The 25706-nt window shown below is 41.9% G+C and overlaps 1 protein-coding gene across 1 annotated transcript; it reads left to right on the top strand.

Moving 5' to 3' along the window:
• The first annotated feature begins 271 nt into the window (after nt 1-271).
• tmx1 (thioredoxin-related transmembrane protein 1) lies at nt 272-24686 on the top strand. Its single transcript, XM_080202681.1, has 8 exons — nt 272-443; nt 972-1087; nt 3197-3242; nt 11968-12096; nt 13770-13815; nt 14662-14763; nt 17081-17150; nt 21330-24686. Exons 1-8 carry the CDS (start codon nt 283-285, stop codon nt 21536-21538), a joined length of 879 nt encoding a protein of 292 aa, XP_080058807.1. The 5' UTR covers nt 272-282; the 3' UTR covers nt 21539-24686.
• The last annotated feature ends 1020 nt before the right edge of the window (nt 24687-25706 follow it).

The following is a 25706-nucleotide window of genomic DNA, read 5'->3' on the forward strand; positions in this document are numbered from 1 at the left end:
AGTCTCACTCTGGTACAGTCTCTTCTGATACAGCCTGACTGACTTACAGTCTGACTCTGATACAGTCTCAGACTGACTTTGATACAGTTACAGTTTGACTCTGATACAGTCTCAGTCTGACTCTAATACAGTTTCACTCTGATACAGCCTGATTGAGTTACAGTCTGACTCTGATACACTCTATGACACTTCTGCCTGGAGCAGCGCTGAGTGGAACTGCGCATGTCGGTAGGGGAGCCGTGGTGTGCATGCGCAATGCGCGGTGGCGGCAGTCTGGGGAAGATGGCGGCGGCCGGTGGGTGGCCGCGGTTAGGAGCGAGTTCGCTGCTGCTGCTGGGCCTGTTAGTGACACTACCGCCTGCACTCGGCAAGCGCAGCATGGTTAAAATCATCACCGATAACAACTGGAGAGACATCCTGCAGGGAGAGTGGATGGTGGAGTTGTGAGTGGCCCGGAGCCGGAGAGGAGACGCTGGAGGGAGAGGGGAGGAGTGGGGGGGGGGGGGGGGGGGAGAGGAGGAGTAGAGGAGTTATAGGGAGAAAGGGGTGAAGGGAGGGGTGGAGTTATAGGGAGAAGGGGGTGGAGGGTGAAGGGGTGGAGAGTGAGGGGAGGAGTAGAGGGGTTACAGGGAGAGGGTGGTGGAGGGAGACGGGAGGAGTAGAAACGTGGGGGCAGAGGGTGTGGAGGGAGAGGGGTGGAGTAGAAGGGTGGGGGGGAGAGGGCGGTGAAGGGTGAGGGATTGTGATATTGCCTGTGTCGTTTCGAGAGGACGTTACCGAGACTATAGAGATTAATTGAAATGAAGCCACAGGTCAGGACCGTGAGATGCAAACGCAACATCTGGGCACAGTCACTGTCACATGTTTTTCAAGTATGAGGAATTTGAAAGCAGAATGGGAAGTGGTAGGGCTGGTGTGTTTCTGGTGATGCTGTAATATGTGTTAATCCATATGTTGACTTTAATCTCTAGCTATGCTCCCTGGTGTCCTGCTTGCCAACATCTTCAGTCTGAGTGGAATGAGTTTGCAGAGTGGAGTGATGACCTGGGTGTCAATGTTGCCAAAGTGGATGTAACCGAGCAGCCAGGTATTTTCCATCGCTAATGGTATAATTGCGCGTAAACATCATTGCTGTGGGGAACAAAGCCGGCCTCCAATCTTGTATAAAAGAATCAGCCTTCAGAAGTGTTAGTAAACTGAATAGACTTATTATTATTTCTCTTCTTGAGAAGAACAACCTGCGTTTTTGCACATGGGGGAGCTCTTTATTTCCAGCCAATATTAAGCCATTGTTTCTGAGGGGTTATTTCAGCTGCAAGCAATGTTATCACTGCTGATTCTCTATGTAGATTAGCAGGACATTTCAGGTGGCTATGGCTATGTTCTTTTAGGTTTTATTTTCTAATTTTGTTCTTGATGTAATAGTCAGTTTGTGGAATGTTCCTGTTAAAAAATGCTATACATATTGAAGTAATTGCTAAGTTAAAACACAAATGGAGTTTGTATTGTGTTTGTACTGTTGCAAAGTTAAGTTTGTGAAGTTGGAATGTGATGTTGATAAAGATGTAAAAAAAAAGTGTAAAAATGCTAGCGGGAAAACAAACATTACATGTTCCCTTTAAAAGCTGACTTTGTTTCAATGTTTGGAAGTTTAAAATGCAATGTACATACTGAATCCAAGCTGAAACATTTGTATCAAAGGTCAGACAACAGAGTTGCCTTAATAACAGGCTTCAGGCGTTTGAATGTTTGAATTTGCCCGATCAATTTAAAGCAGATGCACAACTACCAAGAACCTATAACATTTAAATTTGATGACATTGTAAAAATCAAACTAATCCTATTATAGGAAAATTGATAGGTCTTCACAGGTATAAAAGAGTGTGCAAGAGCTGAAAAAACAGGGATAACAACTGTCACCTCTCAAGCCTTGAGAGGGACAGAGCAAATGCCAATGGCCAAGAGTTAAGGGTTATCACCTCTTAACCCTGCCAACTTCATATATATTAAGAGAACGCACCAACTAACCAGTGAAAGGTACCAAATCAAAAGAACTTGCAGATGGAGAAATGAACCGAAAAACTCCAGAAGGTTCCAAAAGAGACAAAACCTGGTTGTATATTTTTGAGTGACTAAATTCTTTTTTTTTGGTTAATGAATGGATTTTAAATAATGCTGTTCAAATAAATATTGTCTTTATTTGAACAGAAATCCAGTCGAATCCTATTTTATTTGGTATGTTACTTGTTTCGTTAAAGTTCCCGGTTAGGTAAATAAATAAATTAAGTGTTCATCTTAAAGTGAGTGTCAGATATTTCTGTTAGTTAACCACTAAACATTACTGAAGGACAGTTCACCTTCCCACATACTTTTAACAGATTACGATGCAAGGTTTCCTCTTTGGGGGATTCGTTATTATGTCTGAAAAGAGAGAAAACTCTGCCCCGTAAAAGTACATAAGGTTTAAAGTTTCACAAGCGCTGTTTTTATCAAATCCTGGTAAGAATCTTACTTTCAGAAGAACTGCTAGTATGCAGTGTTTGAAATCTGTTACATTTTCTTCACCTTAGAATGATCAGTTTTAATGTTGTTAGTTTGCAAAATTCAACTTGGAACCATTAATGTGAAGCTGTCTTGTTATTCCTTCATTTATATATGTTCTAATAAAACATTTGGCATCATCTGAAAAATAGGCGAAATACAGTAAGTTCCTTGTAGAGCAAGATTCTTTATGGACTCATAAAATCCGTATGTTGGAGAAGAAGGCTATTTGGCCTGTTGAGTCTGCACTGACTCTCTAACAGAGCATCTTACCCAGGCCTTATCCATGTATTTACCCTGTTAACCCCCTTAACTTACACATATTGGGACGCTAAGAACAATTTAGCATGGCCAGTCCACTTAACCAGCACATCTTCAGCTGTGGGAGGAAACCCATGTGGGGAGTACTTGCAAACTCCATACAGATAGTCACCCAAGGTCAAATTGAACCCTGGTGTTGAGAGGCAACAGTTCTAACCCCTGTACCACCGTGCCGTCCTTGGGGAAAATGAATCCTTGGTCAAAGTTGGAAGCACTTTCTGCACGTGATGTTAGGTAACCTTCGTCATAAGCAGATATGCTTCATGTATAAACTTGATATAAAAACACTTAATTACTTTTGGATGATAAGTATTAATCTTTTGTTTTAAAACAGGTTTGAGTGGCCGCTTCATTATTACTGCTCTTCCTACAATATATCAGTGAGTATATAATTCTTAATTGCAAGTGGGACAGAAGAAAAATACAATGTTTATTTGCATTTGCTCGTGCATTTTTACAAACATTTTTCTGTGGCCTATTCAAAGTTTTTTGTATTATGAATCTCCAAATATAAATCTTCAAGCATCTTATGGATGCTGCAGAACATGTCTTTGGAGCTTTTCTTATTCTTATTCTTAGCATTGAAAATGACTTCTGTCTGTCCTCCTTATGAGACAGATTGTGAATTTTTGTACATAATATCTGATGGTATAACATCACCCAAAAATCAAACAGAAACCATAATTTCTGCAATGGTTTTTCAGCCGGAGGATGTCAGATATAGATCTTCGAATATAAACCACACATCAACTTTGTCAAAAGTAAAAAGTAGATAGTTGAAGGAAACCAGTGCAGAACATTTAATTTGATTGAAGAATGTTTAACTTCAGTCTGAGCTACAATGGCAAAAGATGTGCGCTGAAAACCTCCATTCTTGTTCATGGCCTGAATTCTTCAGTGCCACTGGAAGTGAATGGAAATTTTGCTGAAACGTCAAATTCTCTGTTCTCACGTGAAAGCATTCAGAGAATCCTGCCCATGATATTTTGCTTACTCTGTGTAATGCAGAACGTGGACCAGCAACTTATAACATCTTTCGTACACAAGCTTTCTAACTATTGTGAAGTCTTTAGATATCCTTTTTTATTTCAGTGAACCATGAAAAACTTCCAAAAACAAAAGCAAGTATATCTTGCCATCTGGGAAAAGTGCTGTAAACCAATCCCGACACCCAGAGACATGTTGTGAGGTCTTTCCCAGTAACCAACTGGATTACCTTGTCAAGGAAACATTCTAGGAATAGCGATCAACTTTTGGGCAGCGGTCATTTCTACCTACCTTCTGTGGGAGTTCACCTCTGTTACCTTGACAACAGTTTACATCCACTCCATGCGGACGTGAAGACCCTGCTGGATGAAATATACACCACCATGTATGGTGTGTATGAGCTGTCAGGGAGGGATAGTGCCTCTAGTGGGGGAACAAATCGTGTCCTTTCCGGGTGGATTGTCTACCCTTTGTCTTCACCTGGCACTCAGCTCCCACCTGTGGCTCCCCATGACTGTTTGCATGCGACAGCGGCCATACCCCGGGCAACGGATTTGACAAGCCAGCTGAACCAGGTGAAGATAGCTGACGGGTCTCAACCCTCGGTGAGATAGGGAGATGGCTATCCCAGCATGTGATCACAGACTCCAGCAGATTGAGCGGACGAGACCAGTGGAAGGTCCAACGGTCAAGAAGGTGGTCTGTGCAAGCGTTGTGGAATGCAAAGACATTTCGGTCATCCACTGCGCCTATTCCCATCTCCAGCCGTCTTGACTCTTGTCTTGCCACTGGATCTAGATGGGAGTTGGGAAGAAAGAGTGAGGCTGACGCTGCGCAATTCTCCCTTACTTTAATCCAAATCAAGCGCTAGTCTCGACATCATCATCATCAGTGTCCTGTTCAATCCTTGAAGTCCTGTGGTGATGGGCACGCAACGTAGCAGCAGGTGTGGATACACTGGGAGCTGTAGTCATGGACCTGCATGCAGGCGACTCAGGTCTAATGGTCGTTTTCCGCTGACCAAAGCAGCAGTGAAACTCGTCTGCCTGGGCAACTGAGCAGTCCTCTTCAGGAACGCACTGCTCACCTCTGTAGAATGAGGAAGGGGCTGGAAAAGGTGCCCTAAACATTGCCTGCTTCACTACACCTTGGCCAGTTTACCGCAGCTGGCGGGGATCCCACCTTGCGGTTGAACAAACAAAATAAAACACAAGGTGACACCGCTCACCATTGGCTCTTGGAATGTACACATGCTTTTGGACAACCCTACAGCAGACAGTCCAGAGAGAAGAACAGCCTTAGTTGCCAGGGAGCTTGCAAGATACAACATTGATATTGGAGCCCTGAGTGAAACTCGTCTTGCCAATGTAGGTCAGTTGACTGAAATTGGAGGTGGATACAATTTTTTCTGGAGCGGTCGCGGCAGCGATGAGCGTTGTGATGCTGGAGTTGGGTTCGCCTTCAGGAGTCACCTTGTTCGGAAACTTGATGGTCTACCCAAGGATGTGAACGACCAGTGTATGACATTACAGGTTCCGCTACAGAACAGAAGTCAAGCCACCCTGATCAGCGCCTATGCCCCCACAATGAACAATCCGGACGAGATGAAAGACAAGTCCTACGAAGTACTAGATGTCCTACTATCACCAATGAGCAGTACGGACAAGCTGATCTTGGCGATTTAAATGCAAGAGTAGGGTGTGACTCTGCAATCTGGCAGGGAGTCATTGGGAAGTATGGAGTGGGCAAGTGTAACAGTAATGGCTTGCACTTAATGAAGATTTGTGCAGCATACGACCTCCTCGACACCAACACAACCTTCCACCTGCCTGCCTGTAACAAGACCTCTTGTATGCACCCCCGCTGTAAGCATTGGCATCTTATCGACTATGTCATCGTCAGGAGAAAAGATAGGCAGGATGTCAGAGTGACCAAGGCCATGTGTGGTGCTGACTGCTGGACAGATCTCAGGCTCGTTGTCTCCAAAATGAGACTCTGCATCAAACCCAAGAGTCAACCACAAGGAAGCAAGATTATGAAAAGAATCAATGCGGCCAAGGTAACGAACCTCAGCGTAGCTTCAGCACTTGCTGAAGACTTAGAAATCAAGCTTGCTGACAGACACCTTGCAGGCAGCGCTGAGGATGACTGGGAACGCTTCAGGGATGCTGTCCATTCATCTGCACTGAAGATGCTCGGGCCCTCTACCTGAAGAGGAGATACAGGCTCTACTTGTTGAAAAGCACCGTCTTCATTAGGCCTGTCAGAATGACCCCTCATCAGCTGCCAAGAAAAGTGCTCGCAGGACAGTCCAGAATAAACTGCGTAAAATGCAGGATGCCTGGCTGAGCGCCAAGACAGATGAAATACAGGGATACACTGACAGAAATGACTTGAAACGGTTCTATGAAGCCCTCAACACTCTCTACGGACCTCAATCTTTCGGGAGTTCCCCCCTCCTGAGTATAGATGGTACCACTCTCATTACAGAGAGGGCTGAGATCCTGTAGAGATGATCATTTTGAAGCCGCCCTCAACCGACCGTCATCTATTAATGATGAGGCAATAGAGAGGATTCCTCAGGTTGTTATCAACAGCGCCATGGATGACCCACCGTTAGTAACTGAAGTCACGAAAGTTGTCAGCCAGCTATCCAGTGGCAAAGCCCCAGGGGCAAATGCCACACCTGCAGAGATCTACAAAGCTGCTGGTCCTGCACTTATTGAAAAGCTCACCGAGTTGTTCCTGTCCTTTTGGAAGCAAGGATCCATTCCCCAGGAACTTTAAAGATGCTTCCATTGTATGCTCTACAAGAGGAAGGGCAATTGGCAAGTATGTGACCACCACCGAGGAGTCTTGCTGCTCTCCATCACAGGAAGAATGCTTGCAAGAGTTCTGCTAACTTGTCTGGTCGCTCATCTGGAGCTGGGCCTGCTTCCAGAGTCACAGTGTGGCTTCTGCAAAGGTCGCAGGACTATTGACATGATTTTTGCTGCGTGCCAGCTTCTGGAGAAGTGTCAGGAGCGGAATCGTGAGCTCTACACAATTTTTGTTGACCTCGTGAAAGCCTTCAGCACTGTAAGCTGACAAGGCCTGTGGAGGATCATGTCAAAGTTCAGCTGCCTCCCCCAAATTCACGCAGATGGTACGTCAGTTCCATGATGGCATGATGGCCAGAGTACTGGATGGTGGAGAATTCTCTGAGGCATTCCCAGCCACCAATGGCGTCAAACAGGGCTGTGCACTCGCACCCACACTGTTCAGCATGATGTTTACTGCCATACTGAATGATGCTTTCCAGGATAGTATTGCTGGAATCAGCCTCAAGAACAGAGTGGATGGGAATTTCTTCAACCTGAGGGGACTTCAAGCTGTTACCAAAGTGAAGGAAACTGTTCTGAGATTTCCTCTTTGCCGATGACTGTGTCCTGTATACTGGCTCAGAGCCAGAAATGCAAGTCAGTATGGACAAATTTTCCACGGCTTGTGACAACTTTGGACTCACCATCAATGTAAAAAGACCGAAGTCATGCACTAGCCTGCTCCTCATGCACCGTACACAACCCATAATCACAATCAAAGGGCAGAAACTACAGGCAATGGACCAATTCACTTACCTTGGCAGCACCCTCTCCCAAGCAGTGATTATTGATACTTGTTAACTGCAGAATAGCAAAGGCAAGTTCTGTTTTTTTGATAGGCTGCGCTCCACTGTATGGGAATGTCGAGAAATCAGCCCAGCAACAAAACTGAAGGTCTACAGCGCTGTGGTACTCACTACCCTCCTGTATGCCCGTGAAACGTGGACTGTGTATCGAAGGCTTGCGAGACAGCTCAATCATTTCCACATGACTTGTCTGCGCAGGATATTACGCATCAGATGTCAAGATAAAGTACCAGATACTGAAGTTCTCTCTAGAGCAAGTCTACCATCAGTCCACACAAGCGCAGACCCAGTGGGCAGGCCATGTCATCAGTATGTCAGATGAGAGCATACCCAAGCAGCTCCTTTAGGGAACTCTCTGCCAGAAGGCGCTTGCCTGGAGGATAGAAGAAACGTTTCAAGGACACACTCAAGGCCTCCCTGAAGTCGCTTGACATAGACACGACCACCTGGGAAACGCACAAAACTGCCCTATGTGGTGCTGCCTCATCCACAAAGGCTGTCAAGCTTATGAAGCAAGGTGCAATGCTGAAGCACAACTTAAGTGCAAGCTGTGCAAGTCCAGAGCCACCAGCGCAACAACTGCAGTGTCCAGACAAGTCTGTCCAATATGTGCCAGGACATTCAGTGCCTGAATTGGCCTGATCAGTCATCTTTGGACACGCTGCATCCAGCCCCAAAATGACTAATGGTGTCGAGGTCCTCATCGATGATGGACGAACGACAACAACATGTTTCATACACAAGCTTTCTAACTATTGTTAAGTCTTTGGATATCCTTTTTTATTTCAGTGAACTATGTATAACTTGCGGAAAAAAGCAAGTACGTCTTGCTGTCTGGGAAAAGTGCTGTAAACCAACCGCTACACCCAGAGACATATTGTGAGGTCTGTCCCAGTAACCAACTGGATTACCTTGTCAAGAAAACATTCTGGGAATGGCGATCAGCTTTTGGGCAGCTTACTTTTCTACCTACTACCTTCTGTGGGAGTTTACATCCCACCCCACGCGGATGTGAAGACCCTGCTGGATGAAACATACACCACTACAAACAGCCTTGAGGTGAAGCATCCTGAGGCCTTGTTCATTGTGGCCGAGGCCAAGCTCAAGAGCATTCTATCAAGATACCACCAACATATCTGCTGTTCCACCAGAGGCCCAAACATCCTAGACTACTGCTACACAAATATCAAAAACGCCTACTGCTCTATCACCCACCCATACTTTGGCAAATTAGACCACAAGGTTGTGCTCCTGCTCCCGACTTACAACTGAAACAAAAGAATCAGTCAAAGGAAGTTGTGCAATGTTGGTCTGAGTAATTGGATGATCTACGGGATTGCTTAGAATCAGTAGACTGGTTAGTATTTATAAACTCTGCGACCAGCCTGAACAAGTATACTGCTACAGTAACTGACTTTCATTAGTAAATGTGTAGAAGACTGTGTGCCAAAGAAGCAAATCCGCATGTTTCCCAACTGGAAACCGTGGACGAGCAGGGATATCCACTGCTTGCTGAAGTCCAGGTCTGAGGCGTTCAAGTCAGGTGACCATGATTTGATACAAGAAAGCCAGATATAATTTACGATGATGCATCAAAGACAATACAGGACCACACAAAAGTCTCAGGCTAGCCCCACAGACTCCCACTGACTATGGCAAAGTCTGCAAGATATAACCGGCTACAAGATGAAGGCAGGTAAAATCACTGGCGCCAAAACAGCCCTCCCCGATGAGCTCAGTGCATTCTTTTACCCGTTTTGAGCAAGAGGATAGCGAGAGCACGTCCTCCACCCTGAAAGCCTCAGATGAGCCTAAATTTGAAGTCACCATTGCCGACATCAAAGCAGCCTTCTCAAAAGTCAACCGACAAAGTAACTGGTACCCAGATGAGCACTCAGGTCCTGCGTGGACCAGCTGGCAGGGGTACTCACAGACATCTTCAACCTGTCTTTACACCAATCTGAGGTCCCTACCTGCTTCAAGACGACCACCATCCTGGTACCAAAGAAAAGTCAGGCAGCATGTCTTGATAACTATTGTCCAGTAGCCCTGACATCCATCATTATGAAGTGCTTCAAAAGGTTAGTCATGGCACAAATCAATTCCTGCCTCCCAGATTGTCTGGATCGACTGCAATTCGCCTATTGCTGCAACAGGTCCACAGCAGACGCTATTTCCCTGGCCTTGCGCTCAACCCTGGAACACCTAGATAACGAAGATGCATACATATGTCAGACTCCTATTCATAAGCTACACTTGGCCTTTAACACCATTTATTCATACAAGACTTATCGCCAACCTTCATAGCCCAGGGCTTGGCTCCTGCCTCGGCACCTGAATCCTGGACTTTCTAACCAACAGACAGCAATCAGTAAGGATAGGCTACAACACCTCCTCCATGATCATCCTCAACACTGGTGCTCTGCAAGGCTATATCCTCAGCCCCTTACTACTTATATACCTCTGACTGTGTGGCCAAATTCCCCTCCAACTCGATTTTCAAATTTGATGACACCATCATTGTGAAATGCATCTCAAACAATGACGAGATACAGTTCAGAAAAGAGAGAGAGAATCTGGTGAACTGGTGTGATGACAATAATCTCTCCCTCAATGTCAACAAAATGAAGGAGATAGTTATCGACTCCAGGAAGCATAGTGGAGGGCATGTCCCTGTGTACATCAATGGGGATGAAGTAGAAATGGTTGAGAGCTTCAAATTTTTAGGTGTCTAGATTACAAACAACCTGGCTTGGTCCCTCCATGCAGATGCTATAGTTAAGAAAGCCCACTGAAACGTCCACTTTCTCAGAAAACTAAGGAAATTTGGCACGTTCGCTGCAACTCTCACCAACCTTAACGGATGCATCACAGAATTCTTTCTGGTTGTTTCACAGCTTGGTATGGCTCCTGCTCTGTTCAAGACGGCAAGAAACTACAAAGGATCATGACTGAAGCCCAGTCCAACTCTCAAACCAGCCTCCCATCCATTTACACTGTCTACACTTTCCACTGTCTCGGAAAAGCAGCCATTATAATCAAGAACCCATGCACCCGGACATTCTCTCTTCCACCTTTTTCTGTCGGGATAAAGATACAAAAGTCTGAGGACACGTACCAACCAACTCAAAAACCGCTTCTTCCCTGCTGCCACCAGACTTTTGAATGGACCTACCACATATTGAGTTGATCTTTCTCTACGCCCTAGCTGTGACTGTAACACTACATTCTGCACTCTCTCCTTTCCTTCCCTTTGTATAGCACACAAGAAACAATACTTTTAACTATACATCAATACATGTGACAATAAATCAAATCAAACTTTGATAGCCTGGCCACAAAGAATGTGATAGGCATTTGAAGCAATCAGTCCAGTGACAAGCAGCTATAAACCTGAAGAGGTTCAACAATCGGAGCTGTTGATACTATTGTTTATAGTCATCTGTTCTGACAAACTACAAAAGGACTTCATGCCATAGTTCCAACCGCAGGATGAGTTGGTGGATTCATTCCCAACCAGTTTAGTAAGCAAAATGAGCACTCAAATAAATTGTTAGAAATATATAGATGATACTTACTTTGTGAAAACTATTCATCACAAGATCTTTTAAAGGTTTGCTTATCTGATTCATTATCTGTTATTGTTAAATGTCTTATTCATGTCCTGTCCTATTTGTAGCTATTCCTACCTGCATTCTGTGATTAATTATGGGGCATATACTATGTGAGGTTCTGGACTATTCGCAAGACTCTTGTCTTGCTAAACATCATGATTGTGCCCTATATATGTCACACATCTTGCTGATTTCCACCTTCTGAATCATTATCCTATTAACTTATTCTGCCTTATCTGCCGTTCCCAGTCTTTGTACACTTAGAAGGGGTGATGCCTCCATGCCACACCAAACAATGCTGGTGGGCCCTTCATTTAGTTTTGCAGGATTGAGTTGTGGGTATGGCTGCTATTGTGCACAGCCAGCTACTTGGAGTCAGATGTCAGAGTTGTGGGACACTGGTTTCCTCTACCCACACTTTTTGACATGGATGTGTGGCTTGTAGGGCATCAAGGGTACCAACTCTCACAAACATCTCCCATATACCATAAAATGACATTGTTACAAAAAGCACAAGAAATTGCCTTTAGTAATATGTTGATCTTACAGGGACATCTTAAATATTATTACAAGTGCAGTGTGTTTAAAAAACAAAGATTTCTCTCAGTATTGTATGTGTTACAGGGTTGCAGTTATGATTTGTGTTTGTAAAATATTGAGGATAATGATCACAATTGCGGGATAATTAAGTAAATATTTGAGCAATTTAGATTATAGCTATTTAAATGGTATTTGTAATTTTGTTATGATAACAATTGTAATTTTTGTCCAAGTGTGGAATAATGAATGTCTTATCAGCTTGAAGTATTCTAAGATTGTTTCTTTTTTCTTTTTCAGCTGTAAGGATGGCGAGTTTAGAAAGTATCAAGGCCCTAGAATGAAGAATGATTTTATTGACTTTATAGATGGAAAGAAATGGGAAGCCATAGAACCAATGTATTCGTGGTTAAGACCTTCCTCTTTTTTGTAAGTTTGAATAATCCAGTACTTAATTAGTATTCTCCAGCAGTGCTTACATTATACTTCTCATTTTTAATGTTATTTAAATCATAACTTCTTAAAATTGCAAGTAAGGTTACAAGGTATCACTGCCAATTAAAATTATTGAGATGCACTTTATTATTTCCCAAGCTTGTCAATTATCGTTTAGGCATGAAGAGAATCACTGACTCTTGTGGCTCTAATCAACTCCATAAAATTTATTTGATCGGTCTTGGATGCAAATAATTAGCATAATATTAGAATCAGAATTTGGAGATGGGTGTAAGATTAAAATTAATTATTTCAAAAGTGCTTTGCAGTTACTTTAAAATTGTGATGTCCCACATGTAAAGAACAGGAAATTGATAAAGGTTAGTTGTTTTCAAAGTCAATTTGCTTTACTCTTTCTGGTTACCTCCAGCAAAGCTAACTAAATTATGTAGGTCAGTGTGGATTTTAGCTGTCAATTTCAAGCCTGAAATTTATTGATGAGGTGTCATGCTTTGTTAGGTTATAGAGTAAGACCGTAAGTGTTAAAAGTGGCATTAATATCAGGTTTTGTCTGTTTTACTTTGGCCAATGACATATTGTAAAAGAGTCTGGAATGGAGGGATAGGAGATAGTGGTGACATCTCTGGATGCACACCTCGCATGGAAACTGAAAAATATGTGGATACTCTAAAGCACTATGGACAAGTAGCTTGCAATTAACGTACGGAGAAGCCTAATTTTTTGACAACGGTTAGAATACATTTCAAGTAGTGGGTAAGCTTCTTGGGGACACAAATTGGGATCACGTAAGAACTCATCTTGAAAGACGTGAGTTTTAAATGTACTCACCCAAGCTATCAGAAAGCTTGTGTTCGTTTAGGGAAATTTCCCTTTCTAAGGTTCTGTTTTGGTGCTGTCTATACATCCGCACATTTGATCTGTAATGAGATAAAAATGTTTATTTTGAACTAAATTAGATGGGAGGTTTTTTTTCTTTTTGGAATGTTGCAGTCTTCAGATGTATTGGAATGGAATTTAGGAGCCTATACAAAAGTTTCGAGTTTTCAATATTTGTTAATTGGGAGTATTCCATTTGTGCAATTCAAATTAGTATTGCTTAAAATAGAATCCTGTTAACAGCTAAGAATGTAGAAGGGCAAAAGGAGCATCCAGTCTGCCTGATTAATTTAGATATCTCAGGATGTGATCTGACGTGTAGTGGGCCAGCTGTAAGAGAAATATCCCAAGCCTGGTTGTGAAGAAAATACTGACACTTGGGTGCTTTGGTAGAGACTTTTTTTGCAGAACTTACTTCTCTGTTCTAAATATCCCCCTACTCTGTGCTGGCTGACTTTTGATATACAACGTCTAATATAATTACCTAATCAATATCCAACGCATGTTAACCTTTTTACCTTAAACAATCAGATACTTAACAGCCATGATAGAATCTATTGGATACTAACACCAGCTTTTCTTTAATCAGTCTATGGTTCACAAACCATTTATGCTGCTAGAATTTGGAGCAATTCCTTGGAATGTCCTCTCAAATTTTGTTTTCTTTCCAAATTTGTAAAAGATGTATATCTTAACTTGTAGAGAGGTTCCTTTCTAAAATGTTTCAGTCCTAGTTTAATATTACTCATGTCCTTGTAATTCCATTGCAGGATGACTAGCATGTCAGCATTATTTCAGCTATCCATGTGGATTCGTGTAAGTTATTTTAATTTTGACACTAGGGCTATGGATTGTGATGGTGTAATGTTGCTTCTAGTCTCCTGCCCTTTAGAAAATATTCTGATTTGTCATTCATGGGTCTGAAGTGGATGTCCCTACCCTTCCACACATTAAGTTTAATCTGCCAAACTTTATCTCACTTGATCTGTCCGTGTTAACTTGCAACTTCTGCTCACATTTGTGTCATGGATTGTGTCTCCTGACTTGGTGTAATCTGCAAACTTGGATATGTCCAAGGTATTGATGTATTTCGTGAAAAGCCGAGACCACAGTATGTTTCTGTAGGGAAGAACATTTGTCACGTCCTATCAATCGGAGAATATTTCCTTTTACTGTTCCTCTCTATTCTTCTCCCAATCAATTACAATGCATGTTATCACTGTTGCTTTAAGGAACCCTTTGTAGGATTGAAAAAGAGTAGTTACATATATTTGGGGTATATTTTGGTGAATTCTAGTTGATATTTAGAAGAGATCAGACAGCTTCTTGGCCAATGTTCTCATCTACAAGAATATAATTGGAATGATGTATTTTCTATGGGAAAATGCTTGGCCCCTCTTAATAAGAATCAGCAGCACAAATGAGGTCAAAAGCCTAGTAGTGTTGGGAACCAGACCCATACATCCTACTGCTCTGGTGAGCCATGTTGGTGTCCTTGTGTTATGCCATGATGCTGCATGTCTTATTTTGCTCTTTACAGTCCTGGAGCTTATTTTTCTCAAAATGATATGTGTAGATCTGTTTATTGCAGTGACTGACTCAGTTATATTGATGGATTATGGTGGCAATGTTTGCATTTCATTGTTTATTTTTATTTTTCAGCATTGTCATAATTATTTCACTGAAGTTATTGGCATACCAGTTTGGGGATCATATGGCATTTTTGCTTTGATAACACTTTTTTCCGGTCTTGCACTTGGATTGGTAAGATTTATAAGTTTGTTTTTTTAATAAGTTATTTTTAAGTCATTGTTCAGGTTTGTAAAATGTTTTCAAGTTGTTGATGTCGGTTATAGCCATGAACTAAATTGCAAGTGAGAGAGTTAAAGGTTGCATATTATGGTTTCTATCTTATTCCTACTGTTTCATTGTTGTCGCCTGATGAATGGCTAGTTATTTGCAACATATAAATGGTTACATCAGAAAGTCATAGCTGTGTGCACCAAGTGAAAGATGCACTGCAGAAACTCAACAAGGTTCCTTAGGCAACACATTCTAACCCACGACTGCTACCATCCAGAAAGACAAGAGCAGCAGATTCTTGGGAACACCACTAACTGGAGGTTCCCCTCTAGGTCATTCACCATCCTGTCTTGGAACTATATCGCTGTTGCTGGGTTAAAGCCCTGGAACTCCCACCCTAACATTATTTGGGTGTGCTGACACCTCAGGGACAGTAGTGCTTCCAGAAGGCAGCTCACTGCCATCTTGAGGGCAATAAGGGGTGGGCAAAAAATGCTGGTCTATCCAGTGAAGCTGACGTCCCATAAAAATGAATGAAATAAAAACATCTCAACATTAAAGAATGCTATTGTCATAGTGCACTGAATCAACCTGTTACATTTATGGGCAGCATGATGGCACAGTAGTTAGCACTACTGCCTCACAGCACCAGGCTTCGGGGTTCAAGTCCAACCTTGGCTGGAGTTTGCCTGTTCTCCCCATGTCTGTGTGAGTTTTCTCTGGATTCTCCAGTTTCCTTCCAAACTCCAAAGATGTATGAATTAGGTGGATTAGCCATGATAAATTGCCCCTTAGTGTCCCAAGATGTGTATGTTGGGTGGATTAGCAGGGTAAATGTGCTGGGTTACGGGGACAGGGCCAGGGTAAGATGTTCTATCGGAGAGTTGATGCAGATTCAATGGGCTGAATGGCCTCCTGCATTGTAGGGATTTTGCAATTCTGTAATTTATCTGATTTTTGTGATAGATATTGAGAGGAGAATGGCATTTTCAGCATTTGCATTATGTCACATAAACTGCTCACCTCTCTGAGCTATTCATCATAAAATCTAAGTACTGGCAAAGTTGAAGCAAGTCTAATTCAAAACACATTTGCCTACTTCTAGTTAAAATCATTATTTTTGTGATTCCTTGCCCCTGAATTGTTTTGAAATGTGAGAGTTAATATCAGCTAGAGTCCCCTGGTGCTTCTCGTCAGTCATTTAGTGAGCACCATTGTGTGTGATAAAGAAAGGCATTGAGCTTCTGAGATGAGCATTATTACTAGGAAGGCCACAGGTATTTTTTCCAAACTATTATCAATGGATGAAGAATTATAGAGCTATAAATATAAAACTAACTCTTACAAATAGTAGTTTTGAGCAAGTATGGGCAATTGTTAGGAGTGAGAGTCAAATTGTCTCATTTGCTGTAGTTGATCTTGTGTCTGTAAAAATGTGATTAATGATTATAGCTGAGGTTGGTAATAAAGTGGCACTTAGCTACTCTATGAATAATTTGACTTCTTTGGCTTGACAGCTACATGGGGAGCCACAGTTTTGTAAGATTAATGATGAACATTTTTTTCTCTGCGTCAGCTTGCAGATTCCTTTGAACTAGCAAATAAGTGTCAAAGAACCTGCAAATAGAGGAAGTGTATCGAAAAAAGGATTTAAATAATTTCCAACCCTTATTCATATAGTTGTTTTTGATGGCAACTATGTAACCTAGACTTGGTGATGCTTCTGTAGTCAGAGGTATTTTGTCTTGCTGCTATTACCAATGGGCGCTGTGTGTGCCACTTAATTCAGACTTGGCAAGTTGGGTCTAGCTATAAATTGAAATCTTGAACCATAGGCAGGCAAACATTATGCTACAAGTGTCCTTCTCCAACACTGGCCAGACCCTAGTGACAAGAATGGCTTTGATTTGTACATGGGCAGTTATATGTTATTGCCAATCCAACTTGCTGTATGAACAGAGGATATTAGGCAGCAAACCAGGTAATGTAGCAAAAGAGCTTGTCTTGAATGGAAAAACTTCAGCAATGTAAATGAAGACTGAGTATCTGTTAAATCTGTTAAATTATGTCTTTTCGTAGTGGAACCACTAGCAATTATCTAACCACGTAATGGTTAAACAAATTCACACAAGCGTCATGTTGTATAATGCTTTCTTACCTGGCAGGTAACTCATGGTTTAAAAAGTGGTTACATTTTGCCATAGTTCACCAAAATAAAAATGTGAAGGTGGTAGCTTATTAGATTTCAGTTTAAAAAAAACCATTCTGCATGTTTCAGATTCTGGTCTTTGTGGCAGATTGTGTGTTACCATCTCGACGATATAGGCATCAACCACATTGTTCTCAAAGTGAGTCCATATTTTTTTAAATGCTTGCATAATATTTGTAACATTTGATAGCTGATTGTGCTGTACATCCCAAATTCATAATGTTTGTATATTCACTAGAGGAAGCTAGTTGTAAGAACTGATTACATTTCAGATCTAATTATCTGATAGCTCTATTGTGTACTGCTCAAGTTTCTCTAATGTTAAAAGATTTAGGCAGCTAATACTGTTATATTTTGCCTACCACTGAATATCTGAGCCCTTGTGACCCCTTCTGTCATCTCCCCTTGCCATTATTCAGTTTTGTTACCCTTTAGTTATTTTCCCCCAGTTCCTACTCCAGCAGTGGCCTTGTGACTTATTTGGTAGCGCCCCATCTCTAAGCCAGAAGCTCTAGATTTAGGTTCCACTCCAGTCCTTGTAGACCATGGAAGGAGTGTTTATGATGCGTCGATAATGTCCTAGTGCTTTCTTACTATATCCTTAAGGGGGAGAAGTGTGAGAAAAAGTAAAACAAACAATTCCTACCTCAATCCGTCAGTACTCTGCTGCTTTCTGACTCTCAAACCCTCTTGGAAAACGTATAGCCACCTCTATCTCTCTCACCATTCTCTAAAGAGCCCATTGAGATCCTATTGATTCCTCCTTATAAGCAGTGACAGCAGCTGAAATCCTCGCATGTCTAGTGAGGGTTTGCTCACTTGTCTGCTTCCTGTTCCTTTCACTGCTCCTACTATTTCCTCCTCTGACTCCATCAAGAACATCAACCATCATCTTCATAATGTTCATTCACTTGTGAACAATGCTGTTGACGTATAGAATCTTATTGTGGATGATTTTATTGATGGTATGGCTTTGAATTAACTTTATCTCAATGGCTGCATCTTGTCCTTGCCTGGTTGTACTTTCCACCATCTATCCACCTCAAGTTAGTATTGTGACAATATAACTTGTATCAACAAATCAAATCAGCTGGCATTTTCTCTTCCTTCCAACATCCACGCTCCTTGACCCATCCTGAATTTCTCAGAGGAATCCTTCCTCTTTTCTTCACTTAGTTTCAGCACTGAATGACTCCTCATCCACTGCGATATCCATCTCCATCTCAACTCACCTTCGTTTCTTTCTCTGATTTCACTACCTCTTCCTCCTCTTCCCATATTTAACTTTCCTCTCACTATTCACAGCCACCTGTATCATTGTCATCTCACATGGGCTATCTACACCCATGGTCTCAATCATAGATGAGAATATCTCCTGCCACTTCTTTGTATTCCAAAGCATTGCTGTTGTCAATCTGCTCACTTCCCTGTACCTTTAATGCTCTTGTCCAGCAGCAGAATGTTTGTTTTGCACCATTCTGGCCATCACCTTCACTCCTTCAAGTCCAAAGAGCGCAGGCTTAAATATATCTTGCACTTTGGTAGGAAGAATGGTAGGAAGGACTATTACTTACGTGGCGAAAAACTGCAGCAGGCGACGGTGCAGAGGGACGTCGGGGTCCTTGTGCATGAGTCGCAAAAACCCAGCTTGCAGGTGCAGCAGGTGGTCAGGAAGGCAAATGGGATGCTGGCCTTCATAGCGAGGGGGATTGAATATAAAAGTAGGGAGGTCTTGCTGCAGCTGTATAGGGCATTGGTGAGGCCGCAGCTGGAGTACTGTGTGCAGTTTTGGGCGCCGCACCTGCGCAAGGATATTTTGGCACTGGAGGGAGTGCAGAGGAGGTTTACTAGGCTGATACCGGAGTTGAGGGGATTGAGCTATGAGGAGAGGCTGAATAAACTAGGCTTGTACTCGTTAGAGTTTAGAAGAATGAGGGGAGATCTCATTGAGACGTATAAGATGATGAATGGGATGGATAGGATAGAGGTGGAGAGACTCTTGCCGCTCAAAAAAGACAGTAGGACTAGGGGGCACAGCCTCAAGATAAAGGGGAGGCGGTTTAGAACGGAGTTGAGGAGGAACTTCTTCACTCAAAGGGTGGTGAATCTCTGGAATTCTCTGCCCGTTGAAGTGGTGGAGGCTGCCTCGCTAAATATTTTTAAGAAGCGGGTTGATGGGTTCTTGATAAGAGAGGGGATTAAGGGTTATGGGGAGAGGGCGGGAAAGTGGAACTGAGCTACAACAGATCAGCCATGATCTTATTGAATGGCGGGGCAGGCTCGAAGGGCTGGATGGCCTACTCCTGCTCCTATTTCTTATGTTCTTATAAATGGTTTATCCATCAATCGGCAGATCTGGTTAGCCTACATGATGTAGTGTTAGGCTTTAGCACCTAAAACTGCTTGTTACTCCATGGTCATTCTGGACAACAGGAATAATCCTGGCTTCTTCACTACCAGCTGTCTCCTCTTCTGCACCCTTCACAAAGGTGACGAAAGTGACTTCTTTACAATTAAGATTAAGGCCATCAAATTAGTTGCTTCAGTTGCATTCCCAGTCCCATTTGCCCACAAACCCAAAATATGCCTCAAGGCTTCTTACCACCAAATCCCTGATCCTGCATCACTTTCTCTTTCTTATATCACCCTGCTCATGCCCACTGCGCGCATATCCTTGAAATTCACCTCCTCCCTACTTGATCCTAGTCTTTCCTACAGGTGATGATGCCAGCTGATGGTTCCCCAGCTTCAGGACTTCCAAAGGCACAGTACTTGCATTCACTGTAAAAACCTACTTTAGCCCCTCTGTTGAAAAATCTGCAGTTTTTCAAGTATTTAAAAGTTTCAGACTGTACAGTGCCAACCAAACAGGTCTTTGTGTTGGGAAGTTACTGGAGGAGGTTCCTGAGTGAAATTACGCCTTTTTTCAAAAAAAACTTTTGCTGGAGGGAAAGTAGAAAGTTCTATGCGCTTTGAAAACAATTATATCTTTTCTGCCATTCCATACTCTTTTAAGTTGCAAGTGGTTTTGAAGCCAAAATGGTCTATTCTAGGAATAGCATGTTTTGTTTTATTTCATAAGATGTGGGCATTGCCCCTTGAACTTGGTGGTTTTCTAGGCCATTTCAGGGGGCATTTAAAAGTCAACCATGTTGCTGTGGGTCTGGAGTCACATGTGGGCCAGACTGGGTAAAGTTGGCAGGTTTCCTTCCCTAAAGGTTATTAGTGAACCAGACAGGTTTTGACGACAATTGACTATGGTTTCTTGATCATCATTAGACTTATTTAATTACATTTTTATTGAATTCAAATTTCACCATTTATCATAATGGGATTTGAACCGAAATCCCCAGCGCATTATCCTGGGTCTCTAGGTTACTAGTCCAATGACAATACCACTATGCCATCGCCTTCCCATGTTAGTTCTAGTGAAGAGGGTAAGAATGTCAGTTTCAGGGTGTTTAAACAATTGACTTCTAAACTGTTGTAGTTAAAAATACAGTGTTTAAGATTGAATTCACACAATCTAGAAAATTATTTTAAAAAGTTATATTTTAAAACTACGGTTTGACAGGAGTAAGATCAAGGTGTCACCCTCTTTTTTTTTCCCCAGTGCCACCATGAGTGGTGGGCTTTGGTAAAGGGGGAAACCAGTTTGAAAGATGACTATTCCTGGATAAGTAACTGTTGTTCTGATCTTGACGCAGTTGTCACCTCAACTGTTGAAGCATTAGAGGGATGAGCTTTAGACCATTTGTTTTCCCTTTTGACTTTCCCTTATAGAATCCTGTGTAGGTATCATACAAGAGTATGGGTGTGGAAAAGTGCACAATTTGTTTCTGAAAAAGAACAGGCTAATTGGCTGCCGTTTATATATTAATTTACCTGCTCAGAATATTCCACTTGCATGGTGTGTTCTAATAACCTGCACAATAATTTTGCATGTTTGGTGATCCTCAAATTCAAGTAAAATGTTGGTGCTTTCTGTATCTTGTTTTGGGTAGCATGCTAATGATCATATACAGGATATTTAAACAGCAGGAAATTTATACACAAGATTTCAAAGAAATACATTTTTGTAATCATTGCCTTTCAATGTGTTTGAGTCGTCTGATGTGAACAATTTTCGCTGTGTATGTTGCAAGGAAATAATTTTCACTGAAAAAAAAGTCAGATGATTTGCAATAGATTGCACGAAATCCATGATTATACCATAATGTAGTCAGGTGCAACCTCTCTTATCCCTTAATACCACAAATTTATTTTTGATTTCTTGAAAATTGAGTGAAAATTTTACAAATGTATTTTCTTTTTAAAGAAAAAATGCCACCAACCAAAGGAATGAAACCAAAGGATGAGCTGTTTCAGGAAGAGGATGATGAAACTGAAGATGATCTGTGCTCACACGTAAAAGAGAGCAATAGGAACGCAGTTGAGAAGGTTGTGCTGAAGGATTGTGGAGATTACTTGCAGGATGCTGTGAGAAAACGTGCAACGGAGTACACCAATAGAGCTGGCGATTCTTGATTCCAACAATGAGACTAAAGTAGAAGGATGACTGAAGCTGCAGTGTTTTTGTAAGGCATTAACAGTGGATTTATGAGCCAAAGGCAATATTAAAATGAGAGATTAGCTGTGGTGCGTAGCAGATTTGTACTGAGCTTGCTTTGGTTGATGCAAAACTAAGAGAAGCTAGTGAAAACGAACTTTGTATGCTCCTTTATGCCTTCCAGACTCCTTGGTTATAAGATTGCTGTGTTGCTAAGCCCGTCTTGGTGGAAGGCTTGAAGTGGAGCAATTATAAAATTACTGTGATGGCAGTATCCTTGACCCAAATATAAAAATTCAAAATTTCCGAACAACTTGCTATTCAAAACATTAGCTTAAAAAATGACCTGTTGACTTATTGTACCCGCTCATAAAGCAACTCATTTCAGTAATTTCTGCAGAAAGCAACTGTTTGATATGCTTCAGAACAATGCTACATCTTTTCTCGACCAATCTTGTTTGCTTTCATTTCCACAGAGAGCTGATTTTGTGAAATTACAGAATAGCCATTGATGAACTTGTTTAGAAATAGAACTCATTAGCCAAAACTTGGCTTCAGCATCCCAAAATCTTGCACTTCAATTGGGTCCAAACCTTTGTGTTTTTCCACCTGCCCCTACATTCAGTTAAATTTGTTATCCTTAGTCTGTTGTTCTGGATCATTTGTCCTCAACTATATCAGCAATGAGAGTTCAAAGTTCAGGCTTTTGCCATATAATAAATATTTAGTCTACTCATCAAGCCAGACAATTTATTTCTGAGCACTCAAACTGGAAACATGAGGACAGGGCTAGATCAGCTGGTTCATCAAGCCACCCAATTGAAAAAGTATGAAGTATAAAATTGAAAAAGTAAAAATGATCATTGCTAGCCTGAATTTCAGTGACTTCCTCAAGCATTTTCTCATTTTATACCAGGTTACGAGGGACAGGAGTTTTTGTATCTTATTTTTTTAAAAATATGAATAGTTATCCTCTTGGCTTGATGAGCAAATGGTCTCTAATACACAGCATGAGTTAAATAGGCCACAGGCACCTTGGTCTTTGGTGAGCGACGTGATCTGTGCGAGGGCTCATGGTTTTGGTTAAGTTGGTCACTACAATTACCTTCAGTATCCTTTTGTTAAGGAGGGGAAAAATTCAGCTGGGCTTCCTCTTGTAATTGCTGCTGGTGATTCCTGTATATCAGGAACAGTTTGGGCTTGATTGTAATGGCTTACACTGTCAAGTAACTCACTTCACCCAAGTTAGGATTCAGGCTCAGATATGAATAATGGCCACAAATAAGATATTGGAAGAATGTTGGAGTCTCTAGTAATATACTGAGCATGCCGATAAGAGGTGTAATAAGAGAACCTTCTAACCAGGTAAAAGATGCTGCCTTTTAATCTCTCGTTTAATAACAGGAATGGGATGTGTAAAGACCAGAAAGTTTTAGGTATTAACACTCCCATTCCACTGTACAAATAGTACCTCAAAAATGCTTACTTTCTCACTCAGGCACTCAGCAGTGCTTAAAAAAAAACCTTACAGTTTGAAGAGGGCATGTGGTTTCATTTAAGGACTTGAGGTTTATTTTGTATTGGGGAAAGCACCAACTGGTTTAGTGTTTGTGTACAGAAATGTTCTCAATGTGCTCTTAAAATGTCCCCTTTTTTTGTAGAATAGATTCAAAAAGTTATGACCACTTATATTTTTGTTTTAGAATTAAAACTCTTAAGAGTGCTGTAAAAACTTGGTGTACTGGCCAGAGCTGCCACTTTGAATGCCAGGCGGTAAATTCTATTCCCAGGTACACAGACAATAAACATCAGCACGAATGTGATCCATGCACTGGATTTATTACATCTTTTGTTTGCTGTGATGTGCAGGTTTTATAGTTGCATCAGATACATTTATCTGACAGAAGCACATGTGAACCTATTGAACTTGTTATTGGACATGCTGGAAGAATAGACTAATTCTGAAGCCAACTTTATTGACAACTTTGAGAGCAAGTGTGCACACAGGCATGAGACTTCTCAAGTAGACTTCGGTGGCACAGTGGTTAGCACTGCTGCCTCGCAGCACCAGGGATCCGAGTTCAGTTCCAGTCTCGGGTCACCGTCTGTGTGGAGTTTGCACAGTGTCTGTGTGGGTTTCTTCCGGGTGCTCCAGTTTCCTCCCATAGTCCAAATATGTGCAGGTTGGGTTGATTGGTCATGCTAAATTGCCCCTTAGTGTCAAGGGGATTAGCCGAGCAACTACATGTGGTTACGGGGATAGGGCCTCGATGGGATTGCTGTTGGTGCAGGCTCAGTGGGCTGAATGGCCTTCTTCTGCACTGTAGGGATTCATGGTGGCACAGTGGTTAGCAATGCTGCCTCACAGTACCAGGGACCTGGATTTGATTCTTGGCTTGGGTTACTATCTGTGTGGAGTCTGCATGTTTTCCCTGTGTCTGCGAGGGTTTCCTCCGGGTGGTCCAGTTTCCTCCCGCAGTTTGACAGTTGCGCTGGTTAGGTGCATTGGTCATGCTAAATTCTCCCTCAGTGTATCCGAACAGGCACCAGAGTGTGGCGACTAGCAGATTTTCACAGTAACATCTTTGCAGTGTTAATGTAAGCCTATTTGTGATGATAACAGCAATTTTTTTTCTTTTTGAGGGGAAGAACAAAGGACTTTGATGGATGGAAAATCATTTGTAAATAGTTTTGTTCCAACAGTATTGTTGTAAGTTTGAAGAAGGTGCCTCACACAACAGACTATGGGTTGACTTATCTTTTTCCTAAGGTATCTGTACTGAGATTGTAAGGTTTTTTTGTCACAAATTCACATAAAGCCATTTCTTCCAATTTTTGATTGTTTCTCCTTGTTCATTTAAAGTCTGAAAGGTTTTTTGAAACAAAAACGTAAAAACTTTAAAATGATTTTGCAAATAATTACTGTGAGCAAGTGGCTGTGCAATATTGGGCTGGGGAAATCTGTCTCATAACGGGATCTGTTTGCAATCTAAATGAAATTATAAAATATTAATGGAGTGCAATGGATAGCTAACACCTGAGGCTTAGCGACAGGTATAAACATGTAATAAACTCTGAGCCAAATCTCAGGGGGCCATCTTGAAATTTGGGTTAAGCTAACCTTTGTGAGAGCGTGGAGGCCCATTGTGCCACACAAATGCATCTCTATATAGTCCAATATGCTTATGAACATGGTCTGTTTGAAATGCTGCATATTGAGCCTATGTGGCGATATGTTAAACAGTACCTTAATGCGGTTCTGAGCATGTGACAAGAGTAAAAAAATCTCTATTCCATTTGGTCAGTGTAAGTGTAATTGTCGTGCTCCTTGTTTCTTGTTGGGATTTAGTTATGCATTGCAGCTTATAAACTCTGTCTTGTCTTGTGTTAGTTCAGCCATCCACCGCTGCAGGTGAACTCCATGTGTGCAAGCTTTTTCGCCAGGATGACTCCCGTGACTGCAAGATTAGGTTGGAGATGAGCGTGTTCTAGCATGGGCTGGCTTGAACCATGTTAGAGCTTCTTCAATGTCAGATAGGCAGCCATCCTCATCCTGTTGCTAAAGAGAATGTCTGCTGAGCTGACCCAAGATGTCTTTCTGGTTTTCAGAATGATGGACAAATTTGAGGGTGGAATCTTCAATGCCTTTGCGGTGTCTGCTTTCTGCCTTACGCCATGATTTTCCACTTACCCTCTGAACATCAAGTTCTCTCATGGCAACATTTTTCAACTTTCTCACAGATTTTTCCCTACTTATGGGTTTTGCACATCACTTCACAGAGGGATCTTATTGTGGAATGATGGCTTGTCTAGTTTTATAATTGAGTGCACTTAGATCAAACCACTCTTGCCAATGTGGTCACATGAACCTGGCGGAAGAGGCCAGTTTGCTTACACTGTGGAAGCACCTCTTGACAAGAGACAGAATGCTGATGAGAAATAGGAGGAGAGAAAAGAATAAATCCCTGGGGACACCAGAGGTCATGATGTGGGAAGAAGAGGAGAAGTCATTACAATTGACTTGGGAAAGTTTACCTTTGTTACAGTCACAGGATGTCATTTGTGACTTTCCTACAATCGGTGCAGTGGCAGTCCCTGACTGGAGGGGTTCAAATATAGAGTTCCAGGTAAGATGGGCATGGATTT

This window comes from Carcharhinus amblyrhynchos, chromosome 14 (assembly GCF_965287045.1).
Source record: "Carcharhinus amblyrhynchos chromosome 14, sCarAmb.v2.hapA, whole genome shotgun sequence".
Taxonomy (NCBI): Eukaryota; Metazoa; Chordata; class Chondrichthyes; order Carcharhiniformes; family Carcharhinidae; genus Carcharhinus; species Carcharhinus amblyrhynchos.